The 22,927-nt window shown below is 40.8% G+C and overlaps 1 protein-coding gene and 1 long non-coding RNA gene across 6 annotated transcripts in view; one reads left to right on the top strand and one right to left on the bottom strand.

Annotated features, from left to right (window-relative positions):
- The window catches only part of SLC24A2 (solute carrier family 24 member 2), a 111,211-nt gene extending 99,008 nt beyond the window's left edge, over positions 1-12,203 (bottom strand). For 2 of the 5 annotated variants that reach the window (XM_055699464.1, XM_055699462.1), the window contains exons 1-2: positions 11,867-11,940; positions 9,023-10,097 (exon numbers count right to left, since the gene is read on the bottom strand). In XM_055699464.1, coding sequence (XP_055555439.1) covers positions 9,023-9,955 — 933 coding nt within the window. In that variant the 5' untranslated portion in view covers positions 9,956-10,097; positions 11,867-11,940. Of the gene's footprint in view, positions 1-9,022; positions 10,098-11,866; positions 11,941-12,079 lie in introns of those variants that run through there. The other 3 variants (XM_055699467.1, XM_055699465.1, XM_055699463.1) reach the window with 2 other exon arrangements.
- Positions 12,204-12,330: 127 nt separating this feature from the next.
- On the top strand, positions 12,331-22,702 carry LOC114016334 (uncharacterized). The gene is made up of 4 exons (XR_003560738.2): positions 12,331-12,398; positions 19,301-19,466; positions 19,883-19,989; positions 22,121-22,702. It is a non-coding gene; the product is annotated as an uncharacterized LOC114016334 (long non-coding RNA).
- Positions 22,703-22,927: the final 225 nt, after the last annotated feature.

Here is a 22,927-nt window from a genome sequence, read left to right on the forward strand (position 1 = left end):
CAGGATTAATTCCTGAGGAAAATTTATGATTAATTTGTTGGTGTAGTACACAGTACAAATTCCCTGCTATCTCTGTTCTTCCTCAAACAAGAAATTATTTTGCACCAATTTATTCATCCCTCAAGTGCAGCACTTCATAGTGGTGTTAATATCATTGCACACATACCTTTAAGCCTATTCTCACACACTCACCTTGAAAGAAGTCATCAAAGATCATTACTATTTAAGGCTGTTCATGTAAATGAATACAACTTCAATGATACAGAAGGCAGTGGAATAGCAACGTAATAGTGCAAAACACAGTAACTGAGCAGTAACTAGTCTTTCAACTGCCTTGATGAAATTGTATCTGACAGGGACAGTAAAATTACGCAAAGCGTGCCACTAAGGTAAAGCAGTAGTTATACCACCAGATAAAGCTGCTTTGGAGGCAACGTGAGCCCTGACCCCTCCAGCTGCAGAAACAGTACAAAATCAACACTTAGAACTCTCATTGCCCTCCCAAGCCATGAGACTCAATTCCTCTGCCAGCAAGGCAATGGCTGTTTCTCCAAGACTGCATTTTTTTCATTTCCTCTTTTCAGATAGGAACACACTTAAGCCAACAAACCACCAGTGACAGCAAATAGCAACTCTATTTCCTCAGTGTTAAAGGTACTGCCTGCAAAATAAAGAAATACATGGTAATGTACTACAGTATGTTTTCTGTCGGATGTAACAGCTTTGCTAAAAGTACGCCCTAAGGCTACTCTAACTTTGGATTTGCAGTTTGCCTGCAAGTGACCTGTGCTAAGAATACAATTGCAAGAATTTCACATGCATAAATTTACAACAAAACCAAACTAAACCCAAACAATCTGATCTTCCTGTTTTCCCAAAAAGCAAAATAGAGCACTAACACTACTCTTTTGACTTAGGTCCTGTTATACAAAAGATGCTGCCTTCTCCTAGATGCATCATTGACTAATACTCACAAATATCTATTGCTGGATCATATGAGAAATAAACTATTTATTTAAATTACCTCCTGGACATCTACTTGTAATAAATAATCAGCAGCTCAGTGACAGCTTGGATGATGAGGAAAAGACTGATGGTATGCTAACTATATAGAAGGGTAAGCATGTATCAATGTGCATAAAATTATATACATGATGAATCATACTCCTTTTACTAGGTACTTTGAACAGCATTTATCTTTTTCCACCACGAGCTACTGAGAAGAGGAACTGTGATTTCATACAACTATCTAAGCACCTAGTGTGACAAGAGACTGGATTATCATCTTGGTACTTTGGTATGAAAATTAATAATAGTTAACATTTGTGCCTGTGTTAGAACAATATGGACACAAGAGTGTTCTGTAAGAAGGAGTTCTTATTGACAGCCCAAATTTCCAGAATTTCGAAATGCACAGCTATGTATTACTAAGGCATTTGGATTGTGCTGATAAAGGAAGATAGTTATTTTCAAGAGAAGTACTTAAAGAGGGTTTATGGATTAAAATCACGAAACCAGTCACCTTTTTTTTTCTAAACCACCTGTATCTCACCTTAGATGCAGAACAAATGATCTGTGCCTAATAAACTCATCACAATTATCTGATTTCGTTCTATCTTGTCATTGTAGGTTCTAAAAAAGTTGCCAGTGCCAAGAAAGAATTTCAATCTCTGGTTTGTGCCAATAGAACTCTTACTGCTGCACAGATTAATGGAAGCAGCCATTAAGTTAAACAACAAAAAGTGATACTTAAATAAGAGCTGGCTGAAATACAATGGAATATGGCTAATACAGGTTAAGGTAAAGGAAGCACCATGCTTTATTCTACAGAATTAGTAACACAACACTAGTCATTTGCAGGTTAGGGAAAACATTGTAGACGACTGGAGAGAAATTAAGAAGCCTTATTCTGTAATAATAAAATAATAATAATAAAATAAACTTATATTAAAGTTTATTTTATAAATAGCAAAAAAGGTCATTAAATAGATAAGAGATGTCAAACAATTGTTCTAGGTATTACGGCTGTTAACTTATACTCATCTCTAATACATCTTCCCATCTGTCCTACACTTCATGTATAAAACACTTAATACTCATTCATCTTTAAAAAAGGTATTTTGAAGTATAAAACTTCCAGAGTTGCTTTGTCATCCTGACCATTACACTTTTCCACTTCTACCTCACTTTTTCTATAGGACTTTCTTCAGTATGGGCATACTATACATTATGCAGTAACAAAACCAAATTTATTATAATCTTGTTCTACAGTTACAAAAGCAAAATGCCCGAATTCTGAGAAACGATTTCAGAAAGAGAAAGGACCCAAAAGGGGCTGCTTTCTCACCTCTGCAGTTGGCAGTGGAAAACTTGACTCCTGCTAGTATAACCAACAAAACCCCAGACCATTAACAGGACAGAAACACTTCATCAAAACTAATTTTCTTGCTTGTGACCCTGGTGGTGTAGTGCTGGCCGCCTAGGGAGCGTCACCACTCAGAAAGGCCAAGGCCACCCTAAAGTCAGCAGTGCCCAAAACATTACTGCACTGTGGCACCTCAGCTCTGCAACAGGCACTACTGCCCTAGGGCTGTTTCTACCACCCACATCCCACACTTCAGAAAAGATAGGTACCTACACCTTACTTTAAAAATACAGTGTGGAAGGCTCACTATTGCCTTTTCAAACAATGTCAGAAAAAGTAGGGGAGTCAGTTGTGCCTTACCACCCAAAACTTTTACATGATGAGTAAAAGTCCACATAAAGTGAGCACTGAATGTGAGACAGCTGTATATAATTGTGTAAAAGTTGAGCACTCTCATCACCAGAATCTGAAGAGCTTGTAAAAGCCACTGGATTTTGTTAAATATTAGTCTGAGAGGTAAATCTTGAGAACTAGCTTGGGGAAAAAAGTAGAGGAACGTGGGTTAGATGGAAAGCAGTACCCTGCTGCTCCACCTGGGTCTGGTATTTCTGTGCAAGCCTGGAAGCAAAACTATGGCATCTGAAGATCTCTGTTTAAAAGTCAAGCTGCCTCAGAGTTTAAGTACCCTCAAGCAGGCAGATATTTTGAGTCTGGTATACTGATCTGGGGATTGAAATTCCACCTGCAGTCTCCTGTAGCTCCCACATTCTGTCGAGGGTCTGGACCAAAGTACTCAAGACTGAGAGGAAAGAATGAAAAACTTTTATGAAGTCCTCAGACCTTGGGATTGCATAATCCTCTCTTTGTACACCTTCTAGCACAACAAATTTATTCATGTCTGGAGTTCTTCTGAAATACAGCATGGTGAACATTTGCCAACACAGCTGGTTTTGTGCAGCCTCTAAAAAGTATAATCTGACTTCTTTTTCATTACATATGTTTTCTATTTTTAAACATATTGATGGATATGTTGTCCCTTTGCTGATAATTAAAGGTAGCACAGTTTTAGCCGCCTTCTTCCCAGCACAATTAGCAAGGGTTGCCTAATGAATCTTAGTGGATAGCCATGATTTAAGAGTATTTAATTTACACTGTATTTCCATGCCGTCACTTTTGGTTTATTACTGTGTACACACACGCAAAACCAAGAGACTCAGTGGTGAAAATCACCATAATCATTGCTTTGTAGTCAATAAATTACTGACAGGCACTGAAACAAATTAAGAATAGTATCCATTTCACTGCACTAAGAATTGCATATACAAAGTATCAGCCTTCGGGTATGTCAGCAATAGCCCTAAACTGAAACAACAATGCTTGATACTCAAGGTGAATTAACTAGAAGTTACCACTACTGGAGTAACATTAACACAGAAGCAACCTGAAAGTTTTTGAGATAATAAAAGCAGGTGAGTCGTAACACAAACCCAGGTTTTTATCAAAACAAAACATGGTACAAGGACAGTGATGATGCTCATGTTCCAAACTTACTTAAAACACAATCATCTTGAGTATGTTGATATGCAAGATCCAGATATGCACAGCTCTACATTCACTTCACACACACCACAGCTGTGAAAAGTCTGCAGAATAAGGCACCAATCTCCCTATGCACTATGAAACACTGCTTAAGTATCTTGTGTTGACAGTGAGAGAAAGGGTATTCTATAGATAAAGTTGCAGTTACTACATCTGTGAATTCAACATGAAGCAGCCCTGAAAAAGAATCATTCAGGTGTTCACACCAACTACAAACTCAGACCTTTTGCAGATTCATTTTTCCTGTATGCGTGCAGGTTGTGTTTTTCCTTAAACACACACATGTTAGATCACACAGTATAACAGCAACTGTGTGCGTGCGTGCAGTCTTAATACAGCCACCAAGAAGAGAAGTTCCTAAAAATACTGTTAACAGCCTTTCCACTAGAATGCAAATACTGCCATTAAATACAACATGGCAACACTTGGAATCAGTATAGAGCTTAAAATATCACACACAAGCTATTCAAGTTTCTTAACACAACAAAATTTGCAATAAAATAATGTCAAGCTATGTCTTGTTGGTAAAAATAGCTCATTTTCCAAATGCAGTTCTCTGTAAATGTAGAAAAACTGTAACTGTCTTGTATATACCATAAGCTATTTATCTAAAATGGTACTGTTACTGAAACAGATGTCATTGCACAATATCCCCTGTGCCACCCACATTCTGTTCTCCCAGTTGCCAAACAGAACTGTTTTGAGTTATTTACTGAGCGATCAGATTCTGCAATGATCTCCATGGTACGTTAAAGAAAAAAAAGTACTTAAAAATTTAAATGTAATTTCACAAGACGTTTCATCATGATGTAATACATTCAACATGCCTTCACCAGTACAGACTGTGAAGAAAAGACTAAAAACTTAGCAGAAGGTCAAGTCAGTCTTATTTCTAAGAACTTTGTACATAATTTTTTTTGCATTTTCCTCTTCCTGCCCATTATACTCAACTTCAAGCTTCTGCTTTTAAACATCTTCATTCAACCAAGGAAGATGTAGAATTAGTATCAAAGTTTCTTTCCCAGTCCTAAAAAAAATCTGTTCTTTGTAGGATAACTACATAAAACCTAACAATCATGCCACAGAATGTTAGGCTGGAAGGGACTTTCGGACGCATCTGGTGGTGGGATCACACTACCTACAGTAACGTCCATTCAAGACAGCCCATAGGGCTGGCTCAGTGTCACTTGTCAGTGACCCATCTTGGTCTGCATATGCCATATGCCACCATACATTGTAGAACTTAGCCATCTGTTTTTTATTCTGTCTTTTCATGATGTCTTGCTTTTTCATCTTTCCTCCCTTTTTCCATCATTGTCACAGTGATGTCTGGAATTTATCAGTATCAGATCACAGTCAGGCTTCCTTGATGGTGAGACAGGGCATGAGACTATCCACAGCTGAAACAGGACCTTGCCAACACACCCTGTGAACTCTAAAGGCAAAAAACTTGTAGTCTGTTCTCATTCGTGTCACAAAACTGTCACCAAAATTCAAGTTATCAGATTTGCTCAGCCTGTACCCTTTAAGAACCCAGACTGTATTTGTTTGAAAGCTTATGAAGGAAAATGGTGGGCACAATGAAATTTGTATCGAGAATTCTGTCTGCATTCACATTTGTACAAGTAACTGACACCCTAAAGAAAATAAGATCAGAAAATGTAGTTAAGTTTGAATATTCAGTTTTCTAGTCCAATGAAGTGCTTTCATTCTTAAAAACGGGTAAGAGAGGAAGATCCAAAAGACATCTAGAGATATGTATGCATTCTAGCAACCCAGTGTATACAACTAGAGCGAATGACAGCTAAGCAGAAAAATAATTTCTTATCGAATAACTTTTTCTCATGGGAAATACTGTTCCTCTTGAGAATGCAGAACTTCCTTCAACCTTTCAAGATGACTGCTAATAAAAGTAGTGAAATTAACATTAAAATACATTTTAGTATCTTAAGAGGTTTTTAATCTGATTAGATTTTTACTCTTTGATACTTGTTTGCTAATAAGCCACCTAACCCTTCAACTATCCAGCTTTATGATGCCTTATTTAGACCTCTCCACTTTGTTGAGCTGCTTTCAGATTACTCACGAAGTCTTAAAGATAAATACAGCAGGCATGTTTTTCTAGCAGAACACTTGCCAGTTTGGCAACAGCAGAATCAACAGATAGGCAGAAGGAGTATCAGTTAGAGGGAAGAAAATAATTTTCTACACACTTCTGAAAAAGGTCTTTCAAGACACTCTTATCACACCAGCTCCAGAGAGCTGCCTAGCAGTTCTCTGCCTTGGGGTGGGGGTGGGGGAGGAGCGGGAAGAGGGGAAAAATTTCCATTAGCAACAACTGAGATCACAAATTCTGCATTTGATATACTAATTCGATTATACACAATTTTATTTTGCATTGACATAGCACGATCTTGATGACTAGAAGCAATCTAGGCTGACAGCTAACATTGTAGAAATTAGGCACACTTTGGCACCAAAAGCCATTACTATCGCTTCTGCAATAGTTATAATCCCCACCGGTCAGGAAATAAGCACCCATGTGCACTGGATTCACTACTAGGCACCGGATCTCACACTACAAAAACATTTCATCCTTCACTTTAGGCAATAACTTTCAAGCTGAAAATCCTATTTCCATCAGGCTTGGGACTACATGTCATGGGGGGGGGAAGGGGCAGTTGGGTTTTTGTTTGTTTGTTTTAGGGTTTCTGTTTGATTGTTGGGTTTTTTGTTATTTAAGAAGCAACAAAAACAATTATTTAACACCAGTCAGTAAATTAACACAACTTCAGCGAGATTCTTTCCAAAGAACATAATCTGTGACATTCCTACTATCAGAAAATCAGTTAATTCATCCTGCTAAATGATTGTTCAACTGAACAGTAAAGTATTTATTATGAATTATAAGTTCAAAGTGTTACCTGATTATTCAAAAACAGTTTTTCACAGCATTGGCTTATCGAAGAAATACATGGTCTGATACCTTCAGAAGTTATTTTCTCCAGGAAGCAGAAAATACATATTAGCTAAACTGCAACAAAATTAGAGTATCTCTTTCATCCCCCTCTACCCCCCAATAATTTACAAATTCATTATTTTATAATTTTAATTAACTTCAAGTTAATTCAGGAAAAATATATTCATGCAACATATGATACACAGCTTGTGTTTTTAGGAAAAGTAGCCAGTTTTCTGATTTTTAAATCCCTGTCTGAATTCTGCACATCTATAGTATGAATAAACTTGAAGGAAAAGTAATTAATACATCAAACAATAAATGAGTGTTCCTAAAGGTGTCTTTTAAAACTCAAGTCAATTTAGAGAACTTTAAACATTTACTATGTTCAATATGACTCACAAATAATTTATTCTTCTATCCAGTTGAAAATAATTGAGCACTTACCCTGGTTGTGTGTGTGTATATATATATATATATATACATACTCTACTTTACCCTACAGCCTGGACAACCCAAGGCAGTTGCTTTTCACATTGACCATTGTTTAAGACCAGTTATAGATTCAGATCTTCAAATCCAGTTTATGAATAGATGAAGGTGCATTAAATGATTGTTTCATATACCATAGTCTCTTCCTATCACTACACACATTTAGCACAAACTGTCAATTACAATGCACTGTGAAATATTCCTTTATTTAGAGACCAACTAACGTAGTTAAAAAAGCCCTTAATTCACTAGTGCAACTAGTTTGTTAGCATTGACCTTCTCTTCATTCACTTGCCAAAATCCCAATTATGCATTTTGAGAAAGATGAAGATGAGCATGCAGATTTTGGACAAGGGATAGAACAAAAAGGAAAATACAAAAGAGTGAGTAAGCGCATAGGTGTTAAGCTTGGCCAGAAAAGTAAAAAAACCTGAGAATTTTCTGGTTTTATTTTTGGTGGACTTTTTTGTGATTTGTTCTAAAACTGAAAACACATGTCCACACTGTTAAAGTATCAATCTCTCTCTTCAGTTAGGCATCAGTTCTCTGTAAATCCCAGGCAAGTAGCCCCTCTCTATAGTTACATGTGCTGCGTCTCTCTATCCTCCTGTTTATATGCCTGCACACTTAGAACAGTGGATTGTGTCTCTTCTGAACTACTCCTACAGGGCTATTAAATGAAAGAAACAAAACAGTGAATACTTCCCTCGTACTCTGAATAATTACTGGATAATAAAAACTTTTCTGATGAATAACCCTATTGTCGTATAAAGCCAGAAATTTCAATTTCAGTATTAAACATCCAATTAATACACTGCTACATACACAAGTCTTTATGGGTTCAGCTTTGTAAGTCCCTTAAATATAGCCTGCTTTAGTAAGAGAGCCGTTTAAAAGTTGGTAGTAACTGCTGAAGACCCACCAAGCCCTATGTGCAGAAACTCGCCTTCTCTACTTATGGCCAGGTATTAGGCCAAAAGTTGGGTTGCTTAGTTGCAAATACTGTGAATGGGAAACCATCCTGCTTAAACAGAGGACCTCTGCTTTTTCCTATTGTGGTCATTGTTTCTCTACAGATTTCTCTTATGCAACTGCCACTAATTGCAACTGGAAGTTAATACTGTATATCAGCATCAGTAGATGAAAAACATGTATAAAAATACCTTCGTATACTGTTCTGAGTGGTTTGCTCTTTTGAGGAAGAAAGTGCACTAAAAGTCTTTAAAAAGCCAAATGTTGTTACAAGATCCTCCCCAGATATTGTTACTGCTTAATCCAAAAACTTATGGAAAAAACAGCAGCTATATCTCAGGCCTCATTAATGTGCCAAAATGCTGAGTAAAGGTTTCTATCTTTTTGCTGGCATTTTTCCTTGCTTCCTGTGTGATTAGGATCATTCTGGAGTTAAAAGCTATTGATTTACAAGAATGCTACCTCATGTTTTATATTTTCGATCCTACCAGACTGATTAAACAAAAAGACGTTTTAGCAAAACATGGAACTTTTTTTATATTGCTTACTGTACTACACTAGGATCCTTATGATATAGGAGGGCTCAGCACTTACAAGGAGATTATTACACATACACTAATTAAAAATTGACCAACCTTTCCTTCAGCGTCTGCTGTTGTTACCTTCTCAACCTTGTTTCTGTTCAAAAATTTCTTCACCCATTCTTCTACTTGAACATTGAACTTCATGAAAGTCACATAGCAAAAATACGCTGTCAGGAGTACTAAGCTTTCCCACCACATGATGAAGTTATCCAGAAAAAAGATGATTAGCAAGATCAAATCAACAATGTAAAAGGACACATCTCGAAAAAGTGGCCACCAAGTAAGGTTCAAAATCTCTCTAGAAAATAAAGCACACATTCCAATAACAAACAGGATATTGAACACGGCAGATCCCACTATTGTACCAATGCCAACATTGCTGTGGGATATAAACACTCCTATTAAAGATGTGAAGAGTTCTGGGGCTGACCCACCAGCAGCCATGAAGGTTGCCCCTGCCACATCATCAGATATGGCCAGTTTTTCAGTGATGACAGTCAAGGAAGGAACAAAGAACTCATCGCAGACTATGGCTAAGGCTATAAACATGTAAATCATTCCAATTATATGGAGGATCACGGCTCCCTTTCTTCTTTCCTCAAGAGAGAAAAGGTCCTCTGGGTACTCTCCCTTGACATGATCATCTGTTGCATTTTTGTGCTCAGCTTCGTATTTCATAGTATGTGGGTCTGGAGTGCCGTCTTCATTCTGTTCCGTGAAATCCAACAGAGTTCTTTGGTGCCCATGCACCAGCTTTTGGCTACCTAGGCTGCTGGCCAATGCCACGCTATGTGGTTCCATCTTGAAAAAGGCACTAACTGAAAGAGAGAAAGTACTAATGGCCACTACACTGACAAGAAGCCCTATAATTCGTATCAGTCTCATTTTTTTCCTAACATTCTGGTGCCGTCTGCAACCGAAGAGTGATTCCTCCAAACACCACTCTTCCAAGACACTAGCAACAGTTTTTTTCTGAAGAGCCATTTTGTGTTCTGTGTGAGATGCTGAGGGACTCAGATGGATTGTTCCTTCATACTTTTCTCCAGCTTTGAAGATAGAAGTGCTTTAAGAGTTTTCCCAGAATCAAGTACTTTTATTCTTCATAGTAAGTATTTTCTTCATTCATCTTAAAAGGACAAACAGGTATGATTAATATTAGTGAAACAGCCTGTGATTAGAACCTTCTAAATAGCATTTTACAGAACAAGTTAAATCTAGAATTTAAATCAGAATATTACCAACTCTAACACAAAACCCTGTCACATCCCATCAGCCACAGCAATGACATGTTTGTTTCAGCAGTAACCCTGCAGATAATAGTCTACCAATACTCAGATTATTTTACGCCTCTCACATGTCTCTGACCCACTGCTCTCCTCAGTTGCTGACATAAAGTCCCAGTGGAAGGTAAAAACTGTCCCCAAGTGTTGTGTGAAAATGAAGAAACTACTATTTCAATGGATACACCAAAGATCGTTACTATTACCTTCTGTAATTACTTTCCACCACGGTCATGTAATTTTCAAATCCCAAATGCAGGGGCAATAATATATGAAAAAGCAATCAAAGTGCTAACAAGAGTCTCATCAGACCTTTAGGCAGCTGAGGCAGTATTAATTGAAACATTACACACGCACAGAGCAACAGCCATTGATATGTACGTAAAACAATACACTGTTGGAACAGAATCGAAATGAAGATCTAACACATCCACAGTTTCTTTACCTCCTCTGCAAAATTGACTCAAGTTTACACAGAGAACTCAGTGTGCTTCTGATTAGACCTAGGACATCAGCTTGGACTAGCTAGGACAAAATTCTAATTTGCTTCAGGCTTTGTTTTGGTTTATGTCATGTATTCAGTTATAAATGTAGGAAGTTACTAAGAATACCTATGTGTTGCGTATCTTTTAAAAGTGCTCCTTTTACAGACCCTTAAGAAAACAGTTTAAATTTACACACAAGTTGGTTATGAAACAAATGAAACATTGGGAAATTAAGCTATGTGAGAAGAACTATGCATGTATGCCAGAGCTGAGCACATTAGATCAACAGCACTTCTAAAACAAGAAAAAAGCCCGCTATGTAATAACAGGTGCTTTGGTTACTGAATTTGAAGAATATAAGTGATATAGAAATTAGTTACATATGCACTGTGGATAATGTTTCATGTCATATGACACAAAATACAGGACACTTTTAAAGTAAAATTGATTATTAGTCCTTACTATTACAGTCAAAAAATACTTAGTTTGTAGTAATAGCTGAGTACCAAACAATCCATTTACCAGCAGAATACTGATTGTATACATAACTATATTCTTAAATAGAGAATTGCAACTATTACATGCAGTTATTTACATAAAAGTTATTGTCATGTGCAGTTTCTCCTGATTTTTGCCAACAGCTTCTGTACTAAGAAGCTGTCACAGAGACATACTCCCTCTGCAAGATGCAGCACCACAGTGGAGGTATTTTATTTTCTACCTTACAGTCACTGCTCACCGGACTGCCATAAACACATCAAGCAGGAAAGATACCGGAAAGGCACGGTGCGGAACTAGAGGCGGATGGGCCGGTCACCCCGAAACCGTTACAAATCACGGGAACGGCACGAGCGCCCGGGCCGCCCTCTGCCCCGAAACTCCCGCAGCAGCGCCGGGCCAGACCGCTGCCGCCCGCCGCGCCGCACGGCGCCGCGCCGCACGGCGCCGCACCGCCTCCCCTGCCCGCCCGCCGCGGACCCCGTCCCCCGGCGGAGCGGAGCGGGGCGGGGCGGGGCGCGGCGCAGCCCCGGCACCCCGTCCTCTCCACCCCCCCCGCGGAGGTGCGGCGGCGCCTCGCCTAACTCAGCCCAACGTCGCACCGCTCCGCTCCGCACCCCTCCGCACCGCACCAACTTTTTTCCTCTCTGCAGCGGGAGCGGGTCCAGCCCCTGAGGGTCCCCCATCCCCAACCGCGGACAGCCGCGGAGCGACCGCGGCCGGCTCGGCGCACGGGGCACCCCTTCGCAGCCGGGTGCCACGCACGGGGGCGGGCACTCGGGGAAGGGGGACTCCGCACCGCCGCCGCCTCCCAACCCCCGCCCGCGAAAACCGGCGACGCTCACCCGGAGGCGCGTTGCGCTGCGCGCCGGACCGCGAGCGCTCGGCACGGGCACGGGCGAGGGAATGGGGACGGGAGGGGCGGCCACCGCCACGGCCCCACGCCGCGCCGCCTGCCGTGGGCGGTGGCACCCGCCCCGTCCCGCCCCTCGCAGGCGGGGCAGGCAGCGGCGCGGCCCCGCGCAGGGCGCCGCGGGGTCACCGCGCTCCCGCCGGCCGCTCGGTGCGCGGCAGGGCGAGGGGCCGGGAGGGTGCTGGGGCTGTGTCCCCTCTCTCCGGGGTTAGCTGGTGCAGATCCATCGAGGTAAAATTCTGACAAAGGTGGTAAGTCTCGAGGAGGGGGGTAGCCTTAAGAAGGAGAGGTCTTCTGGTCAAAATTTCCTTTATTCCGAATGTTTACCGAAGGGGAACTGGGAAATGAAGGAAAAGGATGTCACATTTTGGTTTTGATTTTGAGGAAGTCAGCGTGTCCACTCTAAAGTTATTAACCACCATGAATTTACCCATGAAGAGAAATTTCTTCAAACCACCTTTCTAAGTTGCCACAGAAAACAGTAAGGATGTGCTGAACACCCCAGGAAACAGGAAGTTCTTAGCCAGAACTGCCCCTTTTTGCTTTGGTCTCCATCTTTCAACATAAATATTTTCCCAATAAATTGTGCTTCATTAAGAAATTGCTTCATGGTTCAAATGCAACTGTTACAATGCAGCTCTTCCATAGCTAATTCTTCGTGCTACGTTCTGTAGATCCATCAGGTCAGCACTAGCAGGTGCCGATCTTTTGAAATGCCACTTACACTCCTACTCTGTGCCATTCGTTGTTAGAAAAACTCACGTGCCAATCTGTGGATAGACTGAAGTAATCTACCGTAGGTGGGCCAGCACCCCAGGAAGGCCCTCACTGGGTCTGGGCAGCTGGGGAAGACCTCCAAGTGGAAATCCCTGAAAAATGCAGAGCTCAGGTGAGAGCAGGGAGATTCAGATGAAATGGATGGGACAGTGCTTGAGATCTGGGAAGAATCTGGTAAAAAACTCACTAGCACTATTTCTTCTTTCAGTGTGTCCTGGTTTCGGCATTCACATTCCAAAAAAGTTTACTGCAAATGGTGAACTCTCAGTTTCTTTGGGCTAAAGAATAACTTCGGTTTTTATACCTTCTACTTTGTTTTGAACTGTTAGTGCTTGATGAAGAACACAAAAATGCAAAGTTTTTTATTAAGTGATAAACATGGACCTTGTAAGTATCTTCAAAATTATAATCAGGATATGACATGAAAAATAAGGATAGCCTGGGTAGGCCTGGGTTGCATAGTCTATTTGCATCTTCACGCCAGCTGTTTGCAGCATCTGGGCCATTTGAGTTGCCTCAGTGTTGATTTGAAACCCCTAAGTTCTTCTAAAGAGTTATAAAATGGCAAAACCAGATACACCGAAACACAATAGGTATCTTAAGAGACTATGTGGACATGCAAGGGATGCAAAAGGTTCAGAAGCTGTTTCCAAAATTTCAGCAGTTTCCAGTGAGAGCCATGGTTGCGTCAGACACACAAAGTGCCCTTCAAAGCCAGAGTTTGCACAGGTGGTTTACATTTATTTCACATTATACATTGAGAGGTTCTCGTTAGTGTCTGGCAGCTGATAGAGGGTGCCTGTTGATTACCCAGATTTGTATTGTTTAGGCTCAGGATGATGCAAAGAGGTGTGGAGATTGTTTTAACAATCTTTCTAGAGCCGCCACTTAGAAAAGAATTAGTTAAAATGCAGATTTACTGTCTGTATCTGTGCATGCAAGACAGATGAAAGTGGCTACATCTCAAATATCCTACCTGTGCCTGCTGTGCAGTGATTAAAGGTAAGTGGGCTTATGTGATTTCTTGTGCCTTGCAGTCTGTGAGAAGTCGCCACTTGAGAAAGATACCTAAAAGATGCTTTCAGAGCTTCACAGTTGGCCAGAGGCAGGCAGGGAGGTGTGTGTAGTACCCCACCTTCTATCAATTTTTGAAAGACAAGTGTAAGCAGGTGATTTTTGCGAATGACCACAGGGAGAAAATGTAAAAAGTTCCCTATAATTATTTTATAATATCCCCCTATAATTACATTATCTAATAACCAAATGTCTATGTATCTCAATGATAATATCCGTTTCTCTGTACCTGAAATTATTTTTCTCCCAACTATAAGCATGTATTGCAAGTCGAGGACAATAAAACCTGTAACAAGAATGATGTGGCTCACAAATGGGTATCTCTACAATAACAAGCATTTTGAATCAGCCAACTTGTTCTCACGTACATGCTGCCTAAAATGATGACAGAAACAAAAAAACCTTGGTTAAATTTGTATAAGGAGGATAACTAGTGATAAAATAAATTTCATATTCTTCTCACAAAATTAAACGTCAGAGCATATCCTGGTTAAATACAGAATAATTAGATTATTTGAACAGCCTTCGGCTTAGATCTGGTTCTATGTTTCTGTTCTTAAGTGGGGAGAGAAGAGGGCCGCTAAGTACTTGGATATTTGTACATACAGCTAGGTTTTCATTTCTATATATGCTTAATGTGTACTTTTTAATAGCTTATATGTAGTTTACTGCACTGTGTGTTATGAGCCCTCTGAAATTATAAGCCACTCTTCTTGACCACCTCCTATTTTCAGGAAGCTCCATGAAGTAGAACTTTTTTTTTTTTTTTTTTTTTAACCAGTATTTACATTTGGCTCTTTTTCTGCTCTAAACCGACTTGGTAAAAACAAGCATAGAAGCGTCTTTTGTGAAGGAGAGGGAAAGAGAAGGGAGCCAAATGAAAAATCCTGCACAACATCTCTAAGCACCACAGCAGTACCTTATAAAGCTTGAAGATACAGTTGATGAGGAGGTTACCATGACTACAGAGGCGGCATATTTGAATGGAAATTGATGTTAAGCTTTTAAATGCTAATTGCAGCTGGGAAGAGGTGACATCTGAAGTATCAAAATTATTTCAACACTTTGCAGTGTATAACAAGTGAAAGACTGTGAAAGAGTCTTTCTATGACAACATAGAGTTAGATTAATACACGGTGGTTTTGGATGGGATGGAGTAAATTTTCTTCATAGTAGCTAGTATAGGAGTATATTGTGGATTTCTGCTAGAGACAGTGTTGGTAACGCAGAGATGTTTCAGCTATTGCTGAGCAGGGCTTACCCTGACCCCAGGCCCTTTCTGGTCCTCACCCCACCCCACTGATGAGCAGGCGGGGGGTGCACGAGAAATTGGGAGGGGACACAGCCAGGACAGCTGGCCCCAGCTGACCAGAGGGATATTCCAGACCATATTATCTCATACTCAGCATATAAAGCTGGGGGAAGAATAAGGAAGGGGGCAATTTTTAGAGTGATGGCATTTTGTCTTCTCAAGTAACCATTACGAGTGATGGAGCCCGGCTTCCCTGGGGATGGCTGAGCACCTGCCTGCCCATGGGAAGTGGTGAGTGAATTCCTTGCTTTGCTTTGCTTGTGTGCACAGCTTTTGCTTTACTTGTTAAACTGGCTTTATCTCACCCATCAGTTTTCTCACTTTTACTTACTCTTCCAATCCTCTCCCCCATCCCACTGCGGGAGAGTGATAGAGTGTCTGTGTGGTCCTTAGTTGCTGGCTAGGGTTAAATAATGACAGTCCTCTTTGGTGCCCAACGTGGAGCTTGAAGGGTTCGAGATAACAACAGGTTTGATTGAAATGTGCTAGACTGAATTTATAGTTGTTAGTGCTGTTTAGCTATTGATGGGCAGGCTCCTGTGCTTGCCATGGGGCTTGCTTGCCCCACTCTATATTAAGTGCTTGAGTGGCTTCTTTTACTTTTGCTGTTTGCTGTACTGCTGCATCACTTATCATCTCACTGTGCTGTGCCTGGGATCATTTTGATAACAGCAATGGCGATGCACCTGAGCTGGCAGATGGCCAGGGCATCACAGCTGCTTCTGTGCTGCTGTACTGGACAGGCTGGAACCCCATTGTGAACTCAAGTCAAAGGGATTGTGACCTGTAGATGAGTCCACATGGGAACAGGACACCCCAGAGTGTCTGTGTTAGTGGTTATGTCCATGCCGCAGCAGGTATACCTCTGAAGGAATTGTGGTCCCAGGAAGTTTGTTGAAGGTACACCTTAGAGCATCAGTGGCTGTAAGTAAGTCCATGCTGCAGCAGTACACCTTGAGGCGATCCATGGCAATGCATGAAGTTGTTCTGCAGCACCTCAAAGCGCGTGGCCATGAACAGGCCCATGAGAAAGCAGGTATACCCCTGAAGAGACTGCAGCCAGGGGTAAGGCCATGTTGGAGCAGGTTCACTCCTGGAGGGACTGTGGCTGTAGGTAAGGACCCTTTGCTTCTTCTTCCCCCAGCTTTATATGCTGATCATAACTTCATATGGTGTGAAGTATCCCTCTGGTCAGTTTGGGCCAGCTGTCCCGGCTGTGTTCCCTCTCACCTCCTTGTGTACCCCCAGCCTGCTCACTGGTGGGATGGGGTGAGGAGCAGAAAAAGCTTTTATTTGGGAAATAAAAGGTGAACATATACACAATGTTAGAGTCCTCACTAGAGTCAAAACTGTAAGTGAAAATGGAATATAGACCAGTATCACTGTGTAACTACTGCTATGCCACCAACATAAAATTAGACTTAGGGCTTTAGCTGCAAAAGATGCAAAAGGTGAGCTTTACCTTCAACTGTAAGCATTGGCTTACTATTTAGCCTCAGAGATCATCTGTTTTTTCCTGTTTCATTTGCAGTGGGTTAAATTCTACTTGCTGACACATGCCTTTTAAAGCAGTCTTGATACCATTACCATATGCCATGACCAGTTGAGGTGCAAATTTACATTTTTTAACATACGATTGATTTGAAAAGCTTTGTGAGTTTTTGAGGGGTTTTGTTTTTTAATATGTAAGATGAGAAATGTAGATGCTTGATCTGTGTTCTGTGTGGTTACAACGAGCACTGTAAACACCTTTATTAAGGAGGCTAAAGCTAACTGCTTTTCTGATTCCAGTTTCTACTAGTGAACACAGTGATAGGAAGCTATAAATTCAGTCTATTTGTAAAAGACAAAAGCTTTTTTAGCCATGTTTGTAGAGCACTAAATAACATGTTTTTCTAATGTAATGCCTAAAATACTAGTTAGACATATGGCACCTGTAAATGTTGTCACCAAAGCATACCAGTCTATTTAAAGGACAGCTTCCTTCAATGAAAGTACACCTCTTCTTTATCTAGGCTTGAGAGGTCCAAGTCAGAGTAAAGCCACCACAGCCTAACAGCTAGTGATAAAACAGAAGAAAATACTATATAGGATATCATTACTGAAATCCACTTAAAATTCTGGGTATATTATATCCAGCTGTTTATTTTTACTTACAGGGTAATAGCACTTTCCAAAAAACAGCAGGATGGAGCAACATGACTTTCTCTGTCCTATGCCTTTCTCTTTCAGACATGATAATTTCTTCCTCTGCACTCCTTGTACCTAAGTGCTGTCATGTAACTGCAGTGAGCTGCCCTGAAGTCAACGGGAGTGCTTATTTTGCTGTGATCTGTGGGCTTATTTGTAAGAACACTTGCAAGCTGGCAAGTCAGCAGCCTTAGGAACAATTGCTGGTTTGGTAGATGAGCTTCAACACCCTTGCCAATTTCCCAGCAGTTTCATATATCAAGTTGCTTGGAGCCTCAGCTTGAAACCCTCTGCTCCCTGTGACTGGCAACACTTAGGAGTGTGTCAGGGATGGAGGTCAAACTTGGTGTTAGCTGCAACTCAGATTTCTTACACATTGTCCAGGCAGAGCTGGAGCAAAATGTCTCCCACAGACCATACTCCTCTCACAAATTAAAGTGTCTTTATTACTATACCACCACACAGTAATTACCTTTTTCTTCATTTTTTTCTATCCTTATGTTCAGCCTTCTCATATTCCTTGCACCTGATGAATTGCAAGATACTTGTCTTTGTCTCTGCAGTAATCTAGTTTTCAAGTAATCCCCACCCTCGTTGAATCTTTCAGGGAGGTAATGTAAATTAAAAACTGTCCTCAGTGAGATGTGAAATGGTGAGAATTTCTGAAATAAGAGTTACAATCTGTTGATTAAGTAACTACGCACAGAGCTGGTGTGCAGACAAGGCAGAATGAAAGAAAGAAAGATGACAAAAACAGTTTAGGACTGAAGTAAATGCTAACCCGATGTCATTTCCAGTTAAAGGAAAGTCATGGAGTCATTTCCCTTTTACATTGCTAGGTCCTTCTGTGCATAGTACCAATTAGCATTGCTCAGTTAAAAAGTCCTGCACACGTGCACTGTAAGTGCTTATACTATAGATTAGACATGCCCAGGTCAACAGATCAGAGACCCCATGTGTCAGCAGTTTCAAAATTTTCAGTGGTTGCAATAGAAACAAAAATCTTCAAAGAATAGCTGACATATTGGACTTCGTATTTGGTAGTGGTCATGGCACTGAGTCATGCTATATTGAATTTTAGAGTAAGATCAAAAGAGTGGTTTAAAGCAGCACCACAAAATTACTCCAATCAACTGAAAAAAACCCAGACCTTTCAAACTAAGAGAATATGGAGCCAGAACATAAAAGGAAAGTTGGATCTGAAATAAATAGATGTTTTGAGAAGCTTTCAAAAGACAAGATACCCAGTTTTTTTCAAATGGAAGACACTCTATCACAAAATAAATAATTAAAGTATATGTAATCTTCCTGCATTCGTTAAGAGATTTTTACAGAAATTCATCCCAAAGCCTAGCCAAATTTCCCAAGCTTACAAATTGTCATTCTGTAGGATAAGCCTGATCACAGAAGAAGTGAAACAATCTTTTTGGTGTACAGCGGTAGCCCATTCTTAAGGATCGGACAAATGAAACAGACCAACATAGCAGTTCAAGAGAAGCTGCAAAGAATGATTTTATACCATTGGGATTTAAGAGAAAATACAATAATGGCATCTGAAATTAACTGTATCAGGTAGTTGGGTTTTTTTAAATCCAACTTGATTATGATGCAGTTTAATGCACAGGCAAAAATAAGAATAAACAAATGAGACATAATTTGGAAGGTGGCTTAAATATTCAAAAAGCTGAAATGCATCACCCATTAGACGTTCTAAAGGTCACTGTAACATGTTCATTACATTAAGAACAATTTAAGAAGACAGATTAAATTACTTGATCTGTTTGGGGTTTTTTTTTCCAGATATATGACCCGTAATGCTGAGAACCTCTGCTCTGTGTCAGATCTAAAAGATGTTGACTTTTGCAGCTGTCTCCAGCTTGGACCACCAGCATCAGTTCCTGCAGAATCTGAACATTTCCCTCCAAATACCAAATGGCCAGTGCCACCTTGAATACAATCACCACTGGTCAGTATTTGATGCTGATAGTGCTGGAAAGCTGCTGCTCAAACTTGCTTTTCCATTGCTTTCAGACAGATTTGGACTGTCTGATTGACTGTTACTGACTTGTGACAGCTGGCTTTATCTCTTTGTGTTTAAGAGGCATGAAATTACATATAAATAATATTGTAAACTTCTTAGTGTGTGACAAATTGTATTCCATTTAGCTCTATTTTAATGCCAAGAATGAGTAACACTCTTCACTGGTTTCTGCAATCACTGGAAAAGAGTAGATCTAACAGTAAGTGGTATGCACCATGCCCCAGGTCAGAGAAGATTTAATATGTACACACAGAGTTAAAATTAATACTATACTATAAAGATGGTATAAAATACAGGTTGGCTTCTATTTAAACTTAGTACTCAAGATTTGTATTTTTCAGCACCAGCAAGAGGAATAAAACTAAAGACACTCTTGTGGTTTATGAAGACTTTATCACATACGTCCATGATCACTTCTGCACATGGAAGTCCATTTCATAAGAAACAGGTATGACATCAGTCATTATCAGGTATTGACTATGCAGTATTTCTTTTGGTGAATGAATAGTTTTAAAGTTGATAGTGGACTATAACAACCTTAGGTCCATCATTTTAGCTAAACTTGAAAAAAGTCTGAGGAGATGAAGGTGGGACTGATCAGTGCTATCACGGGAACTAAGGTTCAAGCCAGGATTACACCGCAGTGGGAGAAAGGAGAGTGCCTTTACAGACCTTTTGGCAGTGGTGATGTTGCAGCTGATGCTTCTAGGTCAGGCTCTCAACAAAGTAAGAGAAAAGTGATTCACAAAACTAGCAGACAACATTTTGCACGCAAGCTCTGGTTCAGGTTTGAAATAGCAGCTTTTCTTAATATGGTCTGTATAAAGAGTTTGAGTCACAAATGCTCAGGGTTAAGAGCATCTGCTTGCTTGCATCAGGACATAGAAGTCTGCCTCTGCAGACTGCCTGTGGGGCAACAAGGCAGGCAAGAAAGGGAAGCGGTGCCTTCTGGTACTCTCCACCTGCCCGAGGGTCCCTCTAACATGTCCAGGTAACGAGGGTCCATGCAACTTGTTGCTCTCCCTGAACATGCAGAGCAAATGATTGCCAACCCTTTGCGGGTCTGCAGATGGTTCCAGTCATCTTGCTGTCATAGAGCAAGAGAAGAACCTAAAATTTGACAGAACTTCTTCAGATCTACCACGGCATGTTTTAAGATGAAAGCTGTATCTATTTCCTGAAGCTTTCTTGCACACAATTTTGGCATTTCTTTAGGAAAAAGGGGTTGGGAATCAGTGTGGTGATACACAGATATTTAAGAACAGTGTTACTGATTGTCATGCCTCTACTGGGCAGATGTCAAGCAGGCCAGCCTATGACAGTATGGTTTTTTTTCCAGCAATTAGTTTATTGTCAGATCTTGGAAGAACCGTGAATGAACAGAATACCACATTAAGTGGCAGTTTTGCATGATTTGGGGAAAAGAGTGGCTGCGTGCCAAGATTTCGTGTGCCTCAGCTCAAGTGAAAGACTGAAAATCCCTCTGGGCAGAAGAAAGGCAAATTGCAAATCTACTTTTTTTGGACAAATTCCTTCCTTTTGTCCTTTAAGGGGACATCCTCATTCATTCACGTGTGGCAAGAACCTGTAGGGTCAAGCAGTTCAACACTGGCATTCAGGCATAAAGCACTGGGTCTGTCATTACTTGTAGCTGCCCAGCATGTGGATAAGAGATATGTATGGCCTTTGCTAGCATGAGCATTGAGGCTTCATGGTTTGCATAAAAAATTACTTCTCCAAACCTTATCTTTTGCATACAGGCTGCTTGTTGTGTTCTACCAATGTGCAATGTACAGACGCACCAATGCAAAAAGGTTTGGTACTGGCAGAAGCATTGTTTAGCAAAGGCTGTACCTTACTACAGGAACATTTTGGGGAGGAATGCTAGGTGTGAGACCTAAGCTCGTGCTGGAGACATGCAGTGCTGAAAGTCACTTGGGTCACTGGTCACTGCAGGAGTTTATACAGTAAATAAAGAATTAAAGAGGTTTAGGTGCCTTCAGGATGAATCCGGCTCCATTTGTGTGGGCTTGCTGGCAAAACTTAAAAGCCAAATCTACTTTGGCAATTTTTTTACCTCTGTGAGTGATTTCTACCACCTCATAGAGGACTCAGGAGATATGTTCTGTTTTATTTCATCTGTGCCCTAGCTAGTCCAATAGTTCAAACTGGATGAATCGGTCATGGGATTTACCTAAATTGTCAAGGTTTTGTGGGGTGTCTGAAATCCTGCCAACCTAGTTGTAACTCATTTTTATCCCAGCTTGATGTTTTATTGTTAAACTGCTGATCAATACATTTTAAAACCCAAAGTTAAATATGTAGACATGTTACACTCTTTGTCATGGAGGCATGCTATACTTATCTTTAAAGTTCATTTCCCAAAACTTTATAACAGAAATCAATGTTTTATCTTAATAAATCAACACACTTCAGTGCCAAACAGTCTCTCTCTGCTCTCCAACAAAATTACATTTCACATAAATAAGCACAGCACATGTGCCATGAGTCTCAGAGGGGAGTAAAAGCAAGTAAAAGCAAGGAGAGAGATAACGACCAGGGTGCTTCCCCTTTCACAGCAGTGCCACATGCGTAGAATGAAATGGAGACTGAAGCAGGAAATGCCCCATAGAAACTGCAGCTGAGCTGCCAGGAGGTCTTGCACAGCTCATCTTGGGACAGCCTTGTCAGACAGAGCTTCTGGGGCAGTCATGAGGATCCACAGGAGGCCGAGCACCCCCAGCTTGGTGCAGCCCACAGGTGCATGCCCTGCAGCAGGGAGGCAGGAGGCAGAGAGGACCCCTGCTCCCCAGTTGCTCCTTGCCGGTGTGGAGGAGCTGCCTGGCCCATGGGTGTTGCATGGCATGTTGGAGGCCCCCTTATGTGGATGGACATGGCTCTCATGACCTGTCCTGCTGCTATGAAGTCCTGGAGGTGGGGCTGCATGTTTTCGAACACCAGTGATGACAGATTGTTCCAGGCCCCAAAGCTCTGGAAGAACACTTGCTTTTCTAAGCAATAGTTCAACCGTTACAGTGGACGTCCGTGGGATTTCCTAATTTCTTTAAAGCTTCAGCTCCCAACATCATACCTGTTTTTCCAAAGCATATTGCTACTAAAACATTTTATAGCATGCACTGTCAAATGCATATAGTCAGTTAACTAATTAAGCTTTCTAAACCTTTTCATTTGATCTCTAAGTATCTCATTCAGTTGCTGGCACTTTCAGGAGGTGAGCTACATTGATAGGGGTGTTGCTGAATTTGGGGTTTCCCATGGGCAATATCTTCATGTCTCTCCCATCTCTTCATGTCTCCTTTCCCTCTTCCTTCTGAAAGCAAGGGTATCAGCTATTCTATTGATCAGTCTGTGAAGCTCCTATGGTT

Source organism: Falco cherrug, chromosome Z (assembly GCF_023634085.1).
Source record: "Falco cherrug isolate bFalChe1 chromosome Z, bFalChe1.pri, whole genome shotgun sequence".
Taxonomy (NCBI): Eukaryota; Metazoa; Chordata; class Aves; order Falconiformes; family Falconidae; genus Falco; species Falco cherrug.